Here is a 14,529-nt window from a genome sequence, read left to right as displayed (position 1 = left end):
CATAAGTGTACTGTAGTTGAGAGCAGTCTACTACAACGCGTTTGCTTGATTTCTGTGATTATTAAAACGACTTTACTGATTATACTGTGAAACTGTGTGATGAATTCTCACTTATCTGATTACAAACCTATTTAAATTTGTTATAGTATTTTCATTTAAGGCATTCGTCACTGGCGTGAGGTGTTATAAAAAGATTTGTTATTAATATATTGAAAAAATCATTACAACAGGTGCAACATATGGATGAACTTTACGAGAAGGAAAGATTTTGACCATCTTACACCATCTGATGTATATGGAAAAGGATACTGTCTTTGCTCGGATCATTTCTAGGAAAGTCAGTACAACTGTCAAACCCCTTAAAAAAGTCTTGTCTGGAATGCAGTACCCACAATTTTCGCCATTCCAAATCCACCATTCAAGGTTGATAACTTATGATTATTAGATAATGATATGTTCCAATATATATTACTAAGCCATATTTTATCATCATGGGCCTTTGTTTCTGTCATATTTTAGTTTTTAATTAACATTTATCATGAGAGATCACTCTAACTGGCACATAAGGCTAATGATGATCATAGCTTGCATCTGGGCATAAAGAGTTTCTCTGTGACACTTTGCAATGGTTGCACACTGTTGAAACACCCTCATCCAATGCACTACCTTGTCTGACAGGGTGGAAGATGACTGTACAGGCTCTGCTTGAGCTTTTTGATGAGCTTCAGACAAATCATGGTATTTCATTACTTCTTACAGAAAAACTGAATCAAGACTGCTTAGAAGACTTTTTTTTCTTGCTTTCAGGGAAAAGGGGAGCATCTACATAACCCCACTGTAGAACAGTTTAGATTATTCTTCCGTCAGATCATGATTGAGAACCTGTTTCATCACAGTAGTGGAACTAATTGCCAGAAGGACAATGACAGCTCTTTATTGACTCTGACATCTGTGACCACTGACAAACAACAGGACATAATGATATGTAATGTAGATATTGACGAGAATGACTATGACCATGACATCGATTGTTTAAATGACAAAGACATTATTGATAAAGTAAATATCACTTTCAATAATTTTGATGATAACTGTAGTCACCTTCTAGCCATTTTCTCCATACAACCACCACCAAAAAAACAAAAATTCTGAGTGAGACAGTCAAGATATTAGAGTGTACCGGTTGTAAAAATATTGACCAGTTACTTCCTGGGAAAAAAGTTAAATCTCAGTTGATTCGACTTCCGTGGGAAGAGCTAAAAAGCATTGACCTCTGTTGTCCACTTGGTGCATGTGATCTGAAAGGAAGTGTGATTAATCTATTTATCAATGTTTGCCTTCATTTTTCTTTGAAAGATAGCTCTGTGTCCTTTTTTGAAAAAGGAACAAAAAGAAATAAAAAAATGTTGAAGTTACATCATTTGTAGCTTTTAAGCTAAAGTAATTTAAAATTATTATAGAAAAGTGTGAAAGAAAATGTTATAAATCTTCATTTAAAGTACATGTGAGAATGATCCCTTTTGAGTATCTGCTTGCTGTATATTTCATAGTAAGCATAGCTGTTATCTTCAAATTGTCAACCAATGTTCTTACAACAAGGGGTATGAATGTATATAAATATATACATTATTATTAATAGTAGTATTATGATTTGTTATTAATTATGATTATTATGATTTGTGTGAGAATTTATTGCCCATGCTTGTATGTAAACAGAAATCTATATGTCTCAGTATATATGAGCAAGTCTTCTGAATGTGGCTTGTTTATATTCATGTGTAATTCTGTTTTTAACTGCTTTTCTCATATTAATAAATTCTCATAAATTAGATTTTTATGGATTTTAAATAAATGCAAATTTGTGCTCATGGATGTGCTGTTTGAATTTATAAAAGTTATCCTATTTAAATATAGTCAGCTGTCATACATGTATTAGAACTCTCCCAAACTACCCTCATCTAAGCAATTCCCATGAATAAAAGACACAAAAATCTGTTCTTAGATAAAGGTCATTTGATATCGCAAACACCTAGACATTTACTCCAAAGATAAACACTGCTAGCGCCGACTTTGTTTAGTAGTGGTTGATAGTAGCTACTGCGGCGTAGCATCTTTTTTCGAAGGGACGCAACTCCGTCACTACTTTTCTTAACAAGTAAGGATAAAGAAGGAGTGCACCCTCTCTACATCTAAGCTCTCTGATGGGATTACGTCATCCCATTGTGTGTAACACTACTAGTCGCTTATAGTTTTTTGTTTGTTGACAGCAGAGATGGCCAATGGGATGAATGACCTTCTGTAAACGTTCTTTTTCGCAAGAGGGACCCTCAACCTCCGTCCTGAGGGCATAGGCTCGAAGCGGGGGTTGAGTGGATGGGTGGGGGTCAAGCATGATTTGTGTTGCTTTCCTGACAAGGGCTGAATCGTACAGGTGGGAAAGGGTCAGCTGTTGTGAGCCTACGATTTTGCTGGCTGTGTTTATGGTGCGCCTCAGTTTGTTCTTGGTTGTCACGCTTGTCTGGCCATACCAAGACACAATATTAAATGTCATTATGCTTTCTACCGGCGCACGATAGACATCTACCAAGATGTGTTCGCTTACATTAAAACTACGAAGCTTCCTGATCAGATACAACCGTTGTTGTGCCTTCTTAGCACTGTCCCTACATGTTCAGTGAAATTCAAACTATCGTCTATTACTGTTCCAAGATATTTGAATGTTGTCACCCTTTCAACCTCTTCATTTCCGATTACTAATGGGAGTGGATATTTCTTTTCCTTTCCTCTGATCTATAACTAGTTCTTTCGTTTTTCCAACATTTAGTTCTAAGTAGCTGCTTTTGAACCACTCACAAAGGGCCTGCACTTGTGTGGTATAGTGGGCCAAAGATTTCTCATCTCTCAGGTGACCAATCAGTGCCATGTCGTCTGCATATTTAACTAAACAGAGAATTCCGTTATTTATTTGCATCTCATTGGTGTATACAGAGAATAATACTGGAGATAGAACACACCCTTGTGGCACTCCTGTATTCAATATCAGTTCACTGGATAGGTGCCCTTTAACATTTACCCTCTGTGGTCTGTTACTCAAAAACTGATGAATCCAGCGAATTAGTGAATGACTAACTTCTAGGTCTACTAGGCGTTGAATGAGAATGTGTGTCTGCAATGTGTTGAATGCTGAAGAGAAATCCATAAAAAGTACTCTGATGGAGGTTCCTGCTTTGTCTAGGTGGTTTGAAACTGTGTCTAGGAGTGTTAATGTAGCATCTTCCACCCTCTCTTAGCCCTGTACGCAAACTGCATGGGGTCTAGACGGTCAGAAACAGCCGCTACAAGTCTATTGCATATTATCCTTTCAAAACACTTGGCTATGACTGGTGTCAGCGCAACAGGTCTAAAATCTTTGTTTTCATTAGCATCGGGTTTTTTGGGGATGGGTACAATGGTAGAGGATCGCCAGACGCGGGGTACAAAGGGGATGTTTAGAAACAGGCTAAAGAGCCGGGTGAGTATGGGTGCGAGTTGTTGCGATTAAGTTTTTAGAACTGATCCCCTCAGTCCGTCAGGCCCCGGAGCCTTGTTTGGCTTTAAACGCCTTAGACACCTCTCAACCTCCTGCTCACCCACCTCTAAAGGCGCTGCATCTGTGGTCAACTTAGAACATATATTTTCACATTTTGAGCTGGAGTCTCCCACGTCAAATCGGGCATAAAATCTGTTGAGTTCCTCAGACAGCTCCTTTGGGTTGTCACTTTTAATGTATTGGCTTTTAGTTGTTCTGCCCATCATATTGTTGAGTCCCTGCCACGTTCTTCTTTGGCATTCACTGTCCTAAATTTATCTTCTACTTTGTCCTTATATTCGGCCCTAGCCTTCACAGAGTTTGTTCTAAATAATTTCGTCTTCTCCCTCACTGTGTTCATATCTCCTACGGCAGGGATGCCCAACCTACGACCCGCGGGCCATATTCGGCCCGCGAAGCGGTGCCATCCGGCCCGCGAAACTTCTGCCCACAGTGCAGGAAATCGGCATGTTAGTAATAAAGAACCGGAAAAAAAAACAAAAAAAGGGAAGAAGAAGTATTTATCCCTACTTAAGGGCGTCTCTCAATCTCTTTTTCGATGGACGAACATTTCAATTCAGTGCTCCGACTTGGTGTCTCTACGATGAGGCCGGACATTCAGAAGTTGGTTTCGGGAAAAGAACCTCAAATATCCCACTAATTAGTACATAATTAATGGTAAGTACAACTTGTTTCTAATAAAAAATGGTATCTGCTCTATTTTTTTTTTTTTTTTTGGTATTTTTTGCGGTGAAGTGGCCCGCGACACGGCTGTCCGAAAACCTCGCCCAGTGTAACCGTTGTACCTGCTGTCTACCAGCTGCTCTGTCGGCAACACAAGGACTTTCATGACGGTAGGTGTTTAGTAAGTGCTTCTTGCATCGTCTGAGGTTGTTGACAACTTGTTGTTGACAACTTGTTGTTGTCCTTTTTCATTGAACCTGCTTGAAGTCTCTGAGACCATGTCCCGATGGCTACACATACTCTACCCAAACAATTTATTACAATGGCCTTACACTAGTCTCATTAGTAAATAATTTGTAACATATTACTATTTGTCCTATTTCGTTTATAGGTAGACAGGATATGTTTAGAATGTTAAAATAAAACAGATTCGCGTAAGTTAAAAGAAGACTTGCCAAGGGGAATAGGAGAAATGACCGTCAAAGATACAATTCAAAACCTCTTCCGATCGCAATGATCCGATACAGAAAATATCATTCTGCTGCTGTTTTTTTATTTATGAATACAATTAATTCCTTTGAATTGTGGCGTGAAATATAATATTGTCACCATTTTTAGAGATAAAAATTAAAAACTACAATAAAACCTAAAAACCTCGGTGTTATAATCAGCGAAATCAAATATTTCAAGGTACTTCTACAGAATTGTTTGTTGGAAAAATGAAAAGATGTGAAATTGAAAAGAAACCTGAAAAACTGAGAAATTAAAATGTCGGAAAAGATTTACACGTGCAAAAGTTTGAATCATAAGAAAAAAAGCAGAACATTGTCCTCGATGTTCACGTTTACAGTGTTCAGACAGCATCTACCAAAATATCAAAAGGTTTATCAATGTGTACGGCTGTCTGTCACCTACCCTACCACCCGCCACCCCATCACGAGCATCATTCTCGATGCCGCACACAGACTGCATCTGTCCTCCTACTGAATCGCCATCTCTCTCAAACTGTTGACCGGTCTGTCGAGGGTCTGTCTGCATCTTCAGGCGGGAGTAGATGGAGGTGCAGACTCGTGTCCCTGCACCATTTTACCAGTAGAGTTCGATGAGGACCCTCAGTGTTTCCCCATCACTTGTACCACTGGTAGCACAGGGTTCAGCTATAGTGACAGATGTTCATCAACACTATTGTCCCTGTGGGGTCGGAGGTTTGGGGAAAGGGTCGAGACTCGGTGACTCACACTTTGCTGGTGATATTTTTGTAGCACTCTAGTAGTGTACAAAGTAGAATGTCTTTGTTGCTTTGCATCTAGGCTCTAGAATGTTCTGCACCTAGATTCTACAATGTTCAGAACTGTTGTAATGTACAAAGTAGAATGTCTTTGTTGATGTCTTTGTTGCGACAAAGTAGAATGTCTTTGTTGCGACAAAGTAGAATGTCTTTGTTGCGACAAAGTAGAATGTCTTTGTGGCGGGGGGAGGTCTAGAATGTTCGATGGTAGGGAGAATAAATAGCAGGGCTGACAGTGGTGTGGGACATTTTGTGAATTTGGAAGGAAAGGTTAGGCCAGCCGCCGAGCGAAAATTGAATTAACATAAACTTCAGTGTAGCCATCAGATACTGATGTGTTGCTTACATTTTCTTGTGCAGATGTCACGGCTGCTTCTCCCGGGTTTTCTCGTCTTGGCATTGACCTCCCTGCCACAGGGTAAGAACCATCGTCGACAAAGCTCGTCCATTCATTGTCCATTCACAAACGAAGACAGTTTATTTTGAATGTTAGAGAACAGTTTGCTTGACTAGCTATCATCGCACGAACACCAACGATAAATCTTTGTTCTCCTGACAAAAGCTTTAAATATATTATAAATTCTAGGTGATTCCTGTGGGAAAGTCGTGTGTTACACCACCAACTGGTCCCAGTACCGGCCTAACAGCGGCAAGTTCATGCCAGAAAACATCGACCCCTCCCTGTGCACTCACGCCATCTACGCCTTCGCCAAACTCATCGGCAACCACCTGGCTCCCTTCGAGTGGAACGACGACAACACGGACTGGAGTGTGGGGCTGTAAGCTGGCTGACGATACTCAAAAATCAACATCACCATCCTCCTCCTCCTCCTCATCATCATCATCATCATCATCATCATCATATCATCATCATCATCATCATCATCATCATCATCATCATCATCATCATCAAATACCAAGTCTGACACCCTTCAATTATGATAAAATACCCTAGACATATTTACGCAGTATTCTGCATTACTGAGACATCATAAACTGACAATAAAGGTGTCAAGCATCACACTTGAATATCACAACGCATTCTTAATATGACTGTTATTATCTCTAGAATTGCTCTTAAAGTGACTTTCAAGTAACATTTCTTAGGGTAACACTTGGGACATGCTACAGTCGCTATGTCGCTTGACCAAAAAAAAAATTCACAAGTGCTATCGTAAATGACACACACAGACTCTTAATATCTGGGATAATCAAATATACTTCTGAGATTGCAAATGATAGATAGAAGGCTTTTTCTTTACACCTTGGGAGAAAGTTAAGCTTTAAACGGGAAAAAAAATGATTGATAGAATAATTCTGTCACTAAACTGATTTATAGAGCAATTAGAGGGCTATTGTCATCACAATGCTTTCTTAGCCGGAGACACATTGAGACATGTGTAGCTATTTCTGGACCTTCTTAATATGATCGTGGCATAAATATTTGCCGACCATAGTCAATGATACTCGACGGTGTGTGTCGGTTAAAAGCCGCTGGACTCTAGAATAACGGTTTATTTACAAGATACGAAAGATTCAACCAATTGAAGAACCTCAACCCCGCTCTAAAGACATTGCTTGCCGTGGGAGGTTGGAACATGGGGTCGGAGCCTTTCACCCAGATCGTGCAGTCGCCTAGCAACCGCCGCGAGTTCATCACACAGTCCATCGAGTTCCTGCGCCAGCGCAACTTTGACGGCCTGGACCTGGACTGGGAGTACCCGGCCAACCGTGGCAGCCCTCCACAGGACAGAGACCGCTTCACGGCTCTTGTCAGAAGGTAATAGTTCATTTTTTATTTTATCTTTTTTGTTCTTTCTGTGACTTTCCGCAGTGAAGAGCTTGACGAAACTTGAGGCACACCTGTAGCTTATGGCCGGCGCACACCGTACGACTCGGTAGAAAGAAGGTGGCAGCCTCGAACTTGTCCGTTTATAACATTTGATAATAAGATTTCCCTCGCGGCTTTCTACTTCAAACTTGCAGAGATTCGTCTCTCTTAAAATCGCATTCTTATTGTATCCAGCTAACATTTGGTTTCTTTTGTTGGGACCATCTGAGCCTGGCCTTAGGAAGACGATTGAAACTATTTTGAAACGTGTGCGACATCTCTGACATAAACTGATTATCCATGGCACCATGGCACTCTCAGGCCCAAAATATTCATCTGTAATGTATTCAATGCCTTGGACAGGAACTCAAAGAAGCCTATGAGGCGGAGGCTAAGAGAACAGGAAAGCCTCGGCTTCTGCTCACGGCCGCAGTGGCTGCTGGGAAGAGCACCATTGACACAGCGTACGACGTCAAAGCCATTGCCAGGTAAACTACAGATGTCTAGTTCTGTTTTAGGCAGCTCTTCTCCGACTGAAGTAAAAATTAAAAATAGTCTGTATACCGATAGGTTTTAAGTAGGAAAAATTCAAATTGCCGCTGTACTGCTTGGAGCAATGAAGACTTTTCTGTTTTTTTCCACTAGAGATTTGGACTTCATCAACTTGATGTCATACGACCTGCACGGCGCTTGGGAAAAGACGACCGGGTTCAACAGTCCCCTGTACCCACGGAAAGATGAGAAAGGCGACGATAGGACCTTGAATTTGGTGAGCAAAGATTTATTGGTATAGTCCGTATACAATCTGCATGCAACAGTGTTGTCCTGAAACCGCGCAAGTTATATAAATAATTGTTAGTCCAGCGTAAACAAGTTGACAGCAAGTATTGCATGCAGTGCTCACCCTGTCACATCATCTGGACGATATCTCTGGCAGGATTTCGCTGCGAAGTACTGGGTGCAGAAGGGAGCGCCGAAGGAAAAGCTTATCATTGGGATGGGGCTGTATGGTCGCTCCTTCACCCTGGCGAGCACCACCACAGGAGTGGGGGCCCCTGCCGCAGGCGCGGGAAATTCTGGAGTGTACACGAGGGAAGCCGGATTCAACTCTTACTATGAGGTGACAACTCTTTCTGTCTTTCAGTCTGTCCTGTCAGGTGACCGGACTTTCTGCCTTTCAATATGTGCTGCTATGAGATGGTGACTCTTTCTGTCTTCCACTCTGTCCATGTGGGTGATTTCAGCCTGTGTGCACTTCTTTTAGTAGGAGATAGTCACCATAAAATGCACTCAGTCACACACACTTACACATGTATCCAAATGTATTTTAAATATTATATATACACCGATATGTAAGTATATGAAAATAAAAAATATTAAAACTTCGTGTCTCACTTGTCACTCGGTTCTATCAGATCTGCAATATGAAAACCAAAGGAGGAACGGTAGTGTACCACGAGGAACACCACGCTCCATACATCTACCTCGGCAACCAGTGGGTGGGCTACGACGATCAGACCAGCCTTCGAGAAAAGGTAGAACCATAATATGGCGGAAAATAAATATCTGGACGTGGGGCAGTAGACTACAGAGTCCAGGAATATATTTCTGTGGCACATCCAGAGATACCACAGCGCTGTGCTGTGAAGTTATTTAACACATTAACCTCGGGGTTATGTCACGAGTCACCAAGTAGATTATTACATTTTAAAGCTTTGTGTTTGTTTTATCTGTAACTGTTGGCGCTTGTGCTTTACAGATATACAAAACTTGTAGTTATTCACAGTTTATATTTTAAAACATAGTTTAGTTAACTTTTCACATTGTCCAGAACTGAACAACAACTCTGGCTGTAACTAAATCAACACTATGCAAAGTCTTCGAGTTCAGAAGTTTATTATCGTTGTGACCATATCAAATTTGTAACTTGAATGTTTCCTCACACGAATTTCAAGTCCGTGAAGGTCAAGGGTAGTTGTCACCCAGCAGATGAAAGCCTAGAAACTATCACTCGCCTCATTGTTCAAGACCTAATGAGATGCAATCGCCCCCTCCTTCCTAATGATCGGGTTAAACTCGAAATAACACTTGCCATCAGGATTGTACTTGGTCACGTTTACGTGGCAAAGCCGGTATAATGTTAATTGTATCTGTGTACAAACGTGACGTCACGATTTTGACTGTTGGTAGTCGTGTATCTCGATAACACAGAATTTGGTAAATACTCTCTTGCACTCAGCTTTACCAGATTACAGACTATTATTTTAGAGGCATGCCTGTGGCCTCTGAGGTAGCCTTTGCCTTCTATTAATCACGTGCTGCACGTGCAGGTCCGTTACGTCAAGCAGAACGCCTTTGGTGGAGCGATGGTGTGGGCCCTGCCTCTGGACGACTTCAAGGGCGATCACTGCAACCAAGGCCCCTTCCCTCTCCTGACCGCCATCAACCAGGAGTGCGGACGCAGCACAGGCACACTGTAGGCTGGTCATAGCCAGAGTTATAGGCATAGTTCGACCTGGTCATAGGCATAGTTCAACCTAGTTATAGGCATAATTAAACCTTTGTTTGCTATTTCAAGTGCAGGCTTCATGTTCCTGGGAATTTATAGGCTGCGTCTTCAATCTATTTATAGGATTCCCTTTTAGTGTATTGATAGATACGTGGCTAAGTATATTTTAGCCTTTGTGTTTCTGTTAATTCTAGGTATCCTATTTCCCTCCTTAAAATGGAGACAGTGTTTCAGGTTCAAATGGAGCTGATATGCGCATTTAGTTGCAACAGGATTTTAATTTTTAAAATGTATTAAACTTGAAGCTTTCTTAGCATAACATATTAGACTTTTCTAACAATTTAACATTTGAGAAAAATTCACTTACAATCAACTAACTTACCGGAATCAGTATATATGCTTAATAAAATCAGTTGGTAAGAATGGGGAATTTTGTCTGAATAACCTCTCCGACTTCATCTTTTCTCATTTAATCAAAAGACCAACAGCTGCGCCTCCTGGAACAACCGGCCGCACCACAGTTCGCCCCAACACAAACACTCCTGCAAGCAGTAAGTGTACAAAGTTTGGTTGGATGTCGGGGGAAAACGGAAAGAAAGTAAAGTGAATCAAAAAAATGCCAAATCAAAAAAACAGAATATTTAAAGACACGCAACGACCACCCATCTACCGATTTTACCTTCACCACCACCACCACCACCACCACCACACACAAGCAGTAGCACCTGGCGGTGTGGTGCCCGCGTGATGTCCTTTGGTCTGACAGGCTGTCCGCGCTCGCAGCCTTCCCGGGCCAGATGAGAGGAGCTCAGTTGCCCTCAGCCATGTCTAGCGAAGGGGAATTAAAGACAGATGTTGTGCAAGCCGCAACTTTCTCGACTACTTGCTCTCTCTACTCTCTGTCTTCTTTTTTTACATTTAGGGAGGGGCTAGGTAAAAATATCCATTCACACACGAAGACAGTTTATTTTGAATGTTAGAGAACAGTTTGCTTGACTAGCTACCATCGCACAAACACCAACGATAAAACTTTGTTCTCCTGCCGAAAGCTTTAAATATATTATAAATTCTAGGTGGTTCCTGTGGGAAAATCGTGTGTTACACCACCAACTGGTCCCAGTACCGGCCTGGCAGCGGCAAGTTCATGCCAGACGACATCGACCCCTCCTGTGCACTCACTTGATCTACGCCTTCGCCAAACTCACCGGCAACCACCTGGCTCCCTTCGAGTGGAACGACGACAGCACGGACATGGAGTATCGGGCTGTAAGTTGGCTGACGATACTCAGAACACCATCACCATCCTCCTCCTCCTCCTCCTCCTTATCATCATCATCATCATCATCATCATCATCATCATCATCATCATCATCATCATCATAATCAAAAACCTAGTCTAACACCCTTCAATTATGATAAAATACCCTAGACATATTTATGCAGTATTGTGCATTATCTTTTGTACCCTAAGAATATCACCTTTGATGTGTCGAGCATTGTATTTGCAGTTGGGGTGAACAGTCTACTCAAGGTAACACCATTCATACATACTGAGACATCATAAACTGACAATAAAGGTGTAAAGCATCACACTTGAATATCACAACGCATTCTTAATATGACTGTTATTATCTCTAGAATTGCTCTTAAAGGGACTTTCAAGTAACATTTCTTAGGGTAACACTTGGGACATGCTACAGTCGCTATGTCGCTTGACCAAAAAAAAAAATTCACAAGTCCTATCATAAATGACACACACACACACACTCTTAATATCTGGGATAATCAAATATACTTCTGAGATTGCAAATGATAGGTAGAAGGCTTTATCTATACACCTTGGGAGAAAGTTAAGCTTTAAAGGGAAAAAATGATTGATAGAATAATTCTGTCACTAAACTGATTTATAGAGCAATTAGAGGGCTATTGTCATCACAATGCTTTCTTAGCGGAGACACATTGAGACATGTGTAGCTATTTCTGGACCTTCTTAATATGATCGTGGCATAAATATTTGCCGACCATAGTCAATGATACTCGACGATGTGTGTCGGTTAAAAGCCGCTGGACTCTAGAATAACGGTTTATTTACAAGATACGAAAGATTCAACCAATTGAAGAACCTCAACCCCGCTCTAAAGACATTGCTTGCCGTGGGAGGTTGGAACATGGGGTCGGAGCCTTTCACCCAGATCGTGCAGTCGCCTAGCAACCGCAAAGAGTTCATCACACAGTCCATCGAGTTCCTGCGCCAGCGCAACTTTGACGGCCTGGACCTGGACTGGGAGTACCCGGCCAACCGTGGCAGCCCTCCAGAGGACAGAAACCGCTTCACGGCTCTTGTGAAGGTAATAGTTCATTTTTTATTTTATCTTTTTTGTTCTTTTTGTGACTTTCCGCAGTGAAGAGCTTGACGAAACTTGAGGCACACCTGTAGCTTATGGCCGGCGCACACCGTACGACTCGGTAGAAAGAAGGTGGCAGCCTCGAACTTGTCCGTTTATAACATTTGATGATAAGATTTCCCTCGCGGCTTTCTACTTCAAACTTGCAGAGATTCATCTCCCTTAAAATCGCATTCTTATTGTATCCAGCTAACATTTGGTTTCTTTTGTTGGGACCATCTGAGCCTGGCCTTAGGAAGACGATTGAAACTATTTTGAAACGTGTGCGACACCTCTGACATAAACTGATTATCCATGGCACCATGGCACTCTCATTCCCAAAATATTCATCTGTAATGTATTCAATGCCTTGGACAGGAACTCAAAGAAGCCTATGAGGCGGAGGCTAAGAGAACAGGAAAGCCTCGGCTTCTGCTCACGGCCGCAGTGGCTGCTGGGAAGAGCACCATTGACACAGCGTACGACGTCCCAGCCATTGCCAGGTAAACTACAGATGTCTAGTTCTGTTTTAGGCAGCTCTTCTCCGACTGAAGTAAAAATTAAAAATAGTCTGTATACAGATAGGTTTTAAGTAGGAAAAATTCAAAGTAGCCATGGAATGCTTGGAGCAATGAAGACTTTTCTGTTTTTTTCCACTAGAGATTTGGACTTCATCAACTTGATGTCATACGACCTGCACGGCTCTTGGGAAAAGACGACCGGGTTCAACAGTCCCCTGTACCCACGGAGTGATGAGACAGGCGAGGATAGGAACTTGAATTTGGTGAGCAAAGATTTATTGGTATAGTCCGTATACAATCTGCATGCAGCAGTGTTGTCCTGAAACCGCGCAAGATATATAAATAATTGTTAGTCCAGCGTAAACAAGTTGACAGCAAGTTTGCATGCAGTGCTCACCCTGTCACATCATCTGGACGATATCTCTGGCAGGATTTCGCTGCGAAGTACTGGGTGCAGAAGGGAGCGCCGAAGGAAAAGCTTATCATTGGGATGGGGCTGTATGGTCGCTCCTTCACCCTGGCCACCCGCACCGCCACAGGAGTGGGGGCCCCTGCCGTAGGCGCGGGAACTGCCGGAATGTTCACGAGGGAAGACGGATTCAACTCTTTCTATGAGGTGACAACTCTTTCTATCTTTCAGTCTGTCCTATCAGGTGACAGTACTTTCTGTCTTTCAATATGTGCTGCTATGAGATGGTGACTCTTTCTGTCTTCCACTCTGTCCATATGGGTGATTTCAGCCTGTGTGCACTTCTTTTAGTAGGAGATAGTCACCATAAAATGCACTCAGTCACACACACTTACACATGTATCCAAATGTATTTTCAATATTATATATACACCGATATGTAAGTATATGAAAATAAAAAATATTAAAACTTCGTGTCTCACTTGTCACTCGGTTCTATCAGATCTGCAATATGAAAACCAAAGGAGGAACGGTAATGTACCACGAGGAACACCGCGCTCCATACATCTACCTCGGCAACCAGTGGGTGGGCTTCGACCATCAGATCAGCCTTCGAGAAAAGGTACAACCATAATATGGCGGAAAATAAATATCTAGACGTGGGGCAGTAGACTATAGAGTCCAGGAATATATTTCTGTGGCACATCCAGAGATACCACAGCGCTGTGCTGTGAAGTTATTTAACACATTAACCTCGGGGTTCTGTCACTAGTCACCAAGTAGATCATTACATTTTAAAGCTTTGTGTTTGTTTTATCTGTAAGTGTGGTGTTTGTGCTTTACAGATATACAAAACTTGTAGTTATTCACAGTTTATATTTTAAAACATAGTTTAGTTAACTTTTCACATCGTCCAGAACTGAACAACAACTCTGGCTGTAACTAAATCAACACCATGCAAGGTCTTCGAGTTCAGAAGTTTATTATCGTTGTGACCATATCAAATTTGTAACTTGAATGTTTCCTCACACGAGTTTCAAGTCCGTGAAGGTCAAGAGTAGTTGTCACCCAGCAGATGAAAGCCTAGAAACTATCACTCGCCTCATTGTTCAAGAACTAATGAGATGCAATCGCCCCCTCCTTCCTAATGATCGGGTTAAACTCGAAATAACACTTGCCATCAGGATTGTACTTGGTCACGTTTACGTGGCAAAGCCGGTATAATGTTAATTGTATCTGTGTACAAACGTGACGTCACGATTTTGACTGTTGGTAGCCGTGTATCTCGATAAAGAAAGAGTATGCACACAGAATTTGGTAAATACTCTCTTGCAC

General features: G+C 41.7%; 2 protein-coding genes across 2 annotated transcripts in view; both read left to right on the top strand.

Annotated features, from left to right (window-relative positions):
* The window catches only part of LOC112577121 (probable chitinase 10), a 47,500-nt gene that overhangs the window by 30,020 nt on the left and 2,951 nt on the right, over positions 1–14,529 (top strand). The window contains 10 exon segments of the mRNA XM_025260086.1: positions 9,702–9,847; positions 10,361–10,431; positions 10,954–11,043; positions 11,046–11,128; positions 11,130–11,146; positions 11,976–12,228; positions 12,643–12,767; positions 12,925–13,048; positions 13,216–13,401; positions 13,697–13,816. Of these exon segments, the coding sequence (XP_025115871.1) occupies positions 9,702–9,847; positions 10,361–10,431; positions 10,954–11,043; positions 11,046–11,128; positions 11,130–11,146; positions 11,976–12,228; positions 12,643–12,767; positions 12,925–13,048; positions 13,216–13,401; positions 13,697–13,816 (1,215 nt within the window).
* On the top strand, positions 5,407–7,863 carry LOC112556709 (acidic mammalian chitinase-like). The gene is made up of 5 exons (XM_025225960.1): positions 5,407–5,499; positions 5,901–5,958; positions 6,127–6,319; positions 7,066–7,317; positions 7,734–7,863. The coding sequence occupies exons 1-5, from the start codon at positions 5,422–5,424 to the stop codon at positions 7,861–7,863; spliced, it is 711 nt and encodes a 236-aa protein (XP_025081745.1). The 5' UTR covers positions 5,407–5,421.

The sequence above is a fragment of the Pomacea canaliculata genome, linkage group LG1 (assembly GCF_003073045.1).
Source record: "Pomacea canaliculata isolate SZHN2017 linkage group LG1, ASM307304v1, whole genome shotgun sequence".
Taxonomy (NCBI): domain Eukaryota; kingdom Metazoa; phylum Mollusca; class Gastropoda; order Architaenioglossa; family Ampullariidae; genus Pomacea; species Pomacea canaliculata.
The sequence above is the reverse complement of the archived record's forward strand: the minus strand, read 5'-3'. Positions and strand labels throughout refer to the sequence as shown.

What these genes read in the sequence shown, in the direction of transcription:
- LOC112556709 (XM_025225960.1), top strand. Translation starts at nt 5,422, where the DNA reads ATGTTCATCAACACTATTGTCCCTGTGGGGTCGGAGGTTTGGGGAAAG. An exon ending in CGGTGACTCACACTTTGCTG is followed by an intron (nt 5,500 to 5,900) that starts GTGATATTTTTG and finishes TTTCTTGTGCAG; the next exon opens with ATGTCACGGCTGCTTCTCCC. An exon ending in ACGGACTGGAGTGTGGGGCT is followed by an intron (nt 6,320 to 7,065) that starts GTAAGCTGGCTG and finishes TTTATTTACAAG; the next exon opens with ATACGAAAGATTCAACCAAT.